This window comes from Benincasa hispida, chromosome 12 (assembly GCF_027475165.1).
Source record: "Benincasa hispida cultivar pf3 chromosome 12, pf3_genome.v1.1, whole genome shotgun sequence".
Classification (NCBI taxonomy): Eukaryota; Viridiplantae; Streptophyta; class Magnoliopsida; order Cucurbitales; family Cucurbitaceae; genus Benincasa; species Benincasa hispida.
The window spans coordinates 53305115-53311054 of NC_143489.1; the positions used below are offsets into that span (position 1 = coordinate 53305115).

Sequence of the window (5940 nt, forward strand, 5' to 3'; positions counted from 1 at the left end):
ACTTGGAATTTTTCTTAAAGGGAATTTTTGGTTATTGTACTTTATTATTATTATTATCCTTATTATTTTCTGAAAAAAAAAAAAATTGTTTAATTAGTGGATAGTGTTGAGTTTTAAAAAGAACAAAATAAAGCAAAGTCAACTTAACTTAAGCCTAGTATAAGATTTGAATTCCACCACATTTGTAATATTATATTAAAAAGTATATAACAATGATTTACACAAAATAAATAAATTATCAAAAGATGTGTAATCTTTTGTATGTCTATGAAGAAGGGTATGAACACTATTTAGAGATAGATATATGGGGTGAAAAATCGAATCTCGAACTTCTATGTTTATATTTATAACATATTTTAATTTAATCCATAACAATTGATATTTGTATCAAAAAAAATTTAATTACAAATAGACGTGGGGGATTTGAACCACGGACTTCTTATTCCTTAGTATATACATATGTCAGTTAGTCCAAGTTCTTTTTGACTTTGTCAAGTATTTTTACATTAATATTTATAGTTTAATGCATAGTTTGGACTTTTTTTTTACTTTTTGTCAAATCATCGTCAAATACTTGATGGTGAATTCATTTTCAAGTCTTGACGTAGAGGAACATATATTTGATCAACTTTTGAAATATCAATTGATCCTTATATTCACTAAACTATGCTCAAGTCGACATTTCTTAAGTCTTTAGAGTTATATATAACACTTAAAAGTCATTGACTAAGAAAGAATAGTGATTGGAGTGAAGTCTTAACAAAGATAGTCATAATGGAAAAGTGCAAATTTTTTATTTATTATTATTATTATTACTATTATTATTATTGACAAAAGAGCTCACCAAACTAGGAAAAAAAAACAAAATCAGCTAAATCGCCTTCAAAGGGAGAGTTTATGTTTCTTGTACTTAAGAAAGTAAAGTTATATATCAAACTAGTTTAAAAGGTTTTGGTAGATTTTATGGCATATTTCATAACAATTTCATATACCTTTTTTTTTTTTCATAATATACCTTAAGGTTATTTGTCTAGTCATACTTGCATTACATTTCTATTAAATAACATATAAAAAAAAAAAAAAAAAAAAAAAAAAAAAAAAAAGCAAAATGAAAAATTAAACAATAAATGATGATGACAAAACTGTCCAGAAATTTATAAAAAATAAAATAAAAATAAATAAATAAATAAAAAGAAGAAGAAAAAAAAAAAAAGGAAAACACTCAAATAGTCCATTCATTATTGAATAAAGTGATTGGATCACAGATTTAGTCCACATTAGTATTTGTTATGAAATATCAATATTTTTTCTTCTTCTTTTTTTTTTTTTTTTTTTACATCATTGAAAGAAAGGCATACATTTTGTTGATAATGAAGAAGCTTATAACAAATAAACAAACTTCCTACATTTGGCTTTAAGCATCAATCAATCTATTTTTACAAAAATTTCAACTTTTTCTGCCATTAGAGGATGATGATGAATAGAGCAATGAGGAAGCAGAGAAGCTTGTATTGCTACTTTTTGGCAGCAAGCTTCTTGTTGACATCTTTGAAGAAGATGTTGCAATTCCAACTCCATTAACATTATTATTATTATTATTATTATTTGAGCTTTTGTTGTTCTCTAATTGCCCACCATTGGCAGGGGAGGAGCTAGCTTTGAGCAGCACATCAACTTTTGCATACTCTTCCCTTTCATGTTTGATTTCTTTCAGCATTGCCTCCACGTCTTTCATCGTCGGTCGTTCATCGGGTGACGAGTTTACACATAGTAACGCTATGCCTAAAACTTGCATCATCTCCTCTATTTCTGTCTCTGGTCTTGATTGCAAGCTTTGGTCAAGGACTTCATTCCCTCTATTTCTTCTCACCCAATCTACAATGTGTAGTCCATCGGGTATCGTTGGGTCGATCGGTTGTTTTCCTGTTAAGACTTCGATTACCACAACACCGTAGCTGTAGACGTCGCTCTTCTCGGTTATCTTCATCATATAGCCATATTCTGAAATGGACAAAAATGGAAAACTAGATCAGGAAGATTTGTAACAATGTAGGCTAATTAAGATTGAGACAGCAGGGTATGAGGATCAAAACACAATCTCATTATCTTCTAAAGTTTGTCCATCTCATATATTGAACTCGTTTTCGCTATAAAAGGCGGAAATTTTCGAGTGATTTGAAAGAAAATGCTTACCAGGAGCAATGTATCCATAAGAGCCTGCAACGGTATTGGATGACCGGCCGAAATCTCCATTGTCAATAAGCTTGGCGAGACCAAAATCAGCGATATAGGCCTCGAATTCGAGACCGATGAGAATGTTGTTGGCCTTAATGTCCCTATGAACAATTGGAGGAACACAATCATGGTGTAAATAGGCAAGGCCTTGTGCTGCACCTAGTAAGATTTGGTACCTTAGATCCCATTCCAAGGCATTGCCATTTCTCTCATGTAGAAGACTTCCCAAACTACCATTCGGCATATAATCGTACATTAGTAGTCTCGTATTCCGATTCGAACAACAGCCCAAGAACCTCACAATGTTCTTGTGGCGTATTGAACCTAGAGTTTTAACTTCTGCCGAAAATGAATCACGTACTCCACATTTGTCATCATTGTAGCTGTTGTCCGTTGCCATCATTGTTGGCCACAGCTTCTTCACTGCAATCACTTCTCCATTATCCATTTCGGCTCGATATACCATCCCCGAACACCCTTTGCCAATCACGTTACTATCCACAAGACGCCTCAACACTTCCTCAACAGAGAAATTCAGCTTTTGGAATGGTGTGAATTGCCAAGGCCATGTCTCTCCCAGCTCCGAATCCTCATCTTGAATCATCGTTCGAGCTCGAATCACCGCGACTACCCCCATTACTGTCATCACAACTGTCAGGACAATGAGCAATGCAATTGCTAGCTTCAACTTTCTTGATCTCCTTGCATCATCCCCATCTCTCGAAATTCCTTCCCCACCTAAATCTGTTGAGAAACACGAATCTCGAATTGAAGAACAGAGACCGCTGTTGCCTGCCAAGTCGGCCGGGGAGAGTTGTCTGAAAAGTTTGTTGTCCGGAAGATAACCAGTAAAGTTATTGAAAGAAATGTTAAGCAAGACGAGATTATCGAGCCCGGCAAGTGGTTTCAAATCACCCTCAATCCTATTATGTGAAAGGTCTAGAACAGAAAGCTTAGTGAGTCCAGACATTTGAGAAGGCAATGTACCAGTGAACCCATTACAACTAAGGTTGAGAGCAATCTCAAGCGATTCAATCGAACCTAACTCGATTGGTAAGTTCCCGGTCAACTGATTGCTACTCAGATCAAGTAGTTGGAGACTTGAACAAAGTTTGAGGGATGTAGGGATTGTTCCTGAGAAAGTGTTTCTTGCAAGAATGAGCTTATTCAAAGAAACAAGCTGTCCCAAACTAGCTGGAATCTCACCATCAAATTGATTAGATGAGACATCCAAAACTTGGAGAAGAGAAAGAGAAGAAAGTGACTCAGGCATTGGACCTTTCAGTCCATTGTTGCTAATATCAATCATTTCCAAAGCTCCACAACTCCCAATCTCAGCAGGCAAGGACCCTGAAAGATGGTTTCCTGACAAATCAAGGAAATCCAAGCTTCGTAGAGCGCCAATCGAGTTGGGAATCTCCCCTGCAATCCGATTGTTCCCAAGCCTCATTCGGATAAGAGAAGTGCAGTTACCAACATCAGGTGGCAATGTGCCAGAGATATCATTGGAAATCAAAAGAAGCTTTGTCAAGTTTTGGAGGTGAAACAAACCAGGAGGAACACTGCCTGTTAATGAATTATGAGACAAATCAAGAGCTTGAAGATTCGAACAATTTGATAAACTCGAAGGAATGCTTCCTTCAAGCTGATTCTGCCAAGCAAAGAACACATTCAACTTCCATAACATACCCAACTCGGGTGGGATCAAACCAGAAATCTCATTACTATCAAGCTGCAACTGCAAAAGATTCGTAGCATTCGAAAGATTCGAAGGAATCGACCCGGAAACATTATTGCTACTAATCATAAACTCTTCAAGCGAAGGAAGTCCCCCTACTGTTAAAGGAATAGCCCCAGAGAGAAAATTCAAAGAAATATCAATCTTTTTCAAACTAACACATTCACCAATTTCAGGTGGGATTGTCCCAATTAACTCATTCTGCCATAGAAACAATTGCTCAAGCTTCTGCAACTTACCAATCTCCTTTGGAATAGAACCAGATAGACTATTTTCATAAAGAAACAAGTTAACAAGCTCAGAACAGTTACCTAACTCCGGCGGAATTTCGCCGGAGATCATAGTAGTGTAAATGGACAAAGTTTGAAGCTTTTGAAGTCTACCAATAGAGTTAGGCAAAGAACCTGAAACTCTAGTGTCAGCCAACCCCAAAATGCTCAAATTTCTGCAATTCCCAATCTCCTTTGGGATTTCTCCAATGATATCTCTGTTTCCACCAGCTCTAAATATCTCAAGATTCCCCATTTTCCCCACTTCAGAAGGGATTCCTCCACTCAATCTATTATCAAACAAAAGCAAATTCTTGAGTGCTCTACAATTAGTGAGCTCAACTGGGAATTTCCCAGTCAACTGATTGGAATTCAGGACCAAATCCTCAAGCTTCTGGAGCTTTCCAATGGTTGTTGGGATTGTTCCAACAAGGTTATTGGAGCTGAGATCAATGAGAGTAAGCTCAGAACAGTCACCAATGTGAGAAGGAATGGGGCCAGTGAGATTAGCATCAGAAATGACAAGTCTCTGAAGGGAGTGAAAAGAGGAGAGATTAGAAGGAAAAGGGAGTTGAAGAGGGATTGAAATGATGTTGATTTCAGTGACAAAACCATGAGGAGAACAAGAAATGAAGGTCCAGTTACAAGGGGAAGAGTCAAGGAGATTCCAATTGGAAAAAACAGGGGAAACAGAGGAAGGAAGAGGATTGGAAGAGTGAAGCCATGAGAAGAGAACTGAAGCTTCATGGTTCGAAGCAGAAAAAGAAGAATGAGTGAAGAAAATGAGGAAGAAGAGAGAGAATGGGAAGAAGAAGAAGAGGAATTGGATGGACATTTGCCTCAAATTCCAAACTTTTGTTCTTGGGTTTGCATAATTTTGGGGTTTGAAAACTCTATCTCTCTATCTGTGTGTGAGTGTGTTTATGGTTCTTTCTTTGTTCTCTCTCATCTTCTGGGAGTGTGAGTTTTGAGAGTGTTTGCTCTTCCTTGCCATGGACTCAAGCTCAAAGAAGAACAGTGTACAAATACCTAGGATTTGTTTCTAAAAAATTCAAAAAACAAAAAAACAAAACAAAACAATTATATTGCCATACAAAGCAAAACCCACCAGAAAAGAAAAAAAAAAAAAAGAACAAAAAAAACTTAATAACATATTAAAGTCCTTATGCTTTTATTATTTATAATAGGTTAGCTCCATTGGTAACAAATTAGTATGTATGATGATTATTTTCAAAAGTTCAAGTATATAATAATTTTATTTTTATTATAAAAAATTCTCATAAAAATTAAGTATCAAATTTTTTACTTCTAATTAATTTATGGATACATATTAGATAGAAATCTCCTCAAATCCTAATAACACATTTCATATAATAGAAAGAAAATTTTAAATACACAAACTAACTGTTGTTACACACTATAATTAAGAAATTGAATTGTTATGAATATATATAGAAAAGACTAAATCTCATGTCAAAATAAACCAAATTAGAAGCCCAAAACAGAAATTTAGCACACTTTGAAAATATAAAAAAATAATGGGAAAAAAGAAAAAAGAAAGCAGGAAAAGGACCAAAAGATAATTAAGAGTGGGAGAGAGAGAATTAATTAGTAATAAAAAGAAAGGGGAAATTATTTAAAAGTCCAATGTCTTGAGATCGGAGAAGGTGGCAGCATCAGCCACCACTCTAATATTAA

At 35.2% G+C, this 5940-nt stretch overlaps 1 protein-coding gene across 1 annotated transcript; it reads right to left on the bottom strand.

Annotated features, from left to right (window-relative positions):
* Nucleotides 1-1209: 1209 nt before the first annotated feature.
* LOC120092933 (Leucine-rich repeat receptor-like protein kinase family protein) lies at nucleotides 1210-5329 on the bottom strand. The gene is made up of 2 exons (XM_039051182.2): nucleotides 2194-5329; nucleotides 1210-2001 (listed from the first exon to the last, which is right to left on the bottom strand). The coding sequence occupies exons 1-2, from the start codon at nucleotides 5075-5077 to the stop codon at nucleotides 1448-1450; spliced, it is 3438 nt and encodes a 1145-aa protein (XP_038907110.1). The 5' UTR covers nucleotides 5078-5329; the 3' UTR covers nucleotides 1210-1447.
* Nucleotides 5330-5940: the final 611 nt, after the last annotated feature.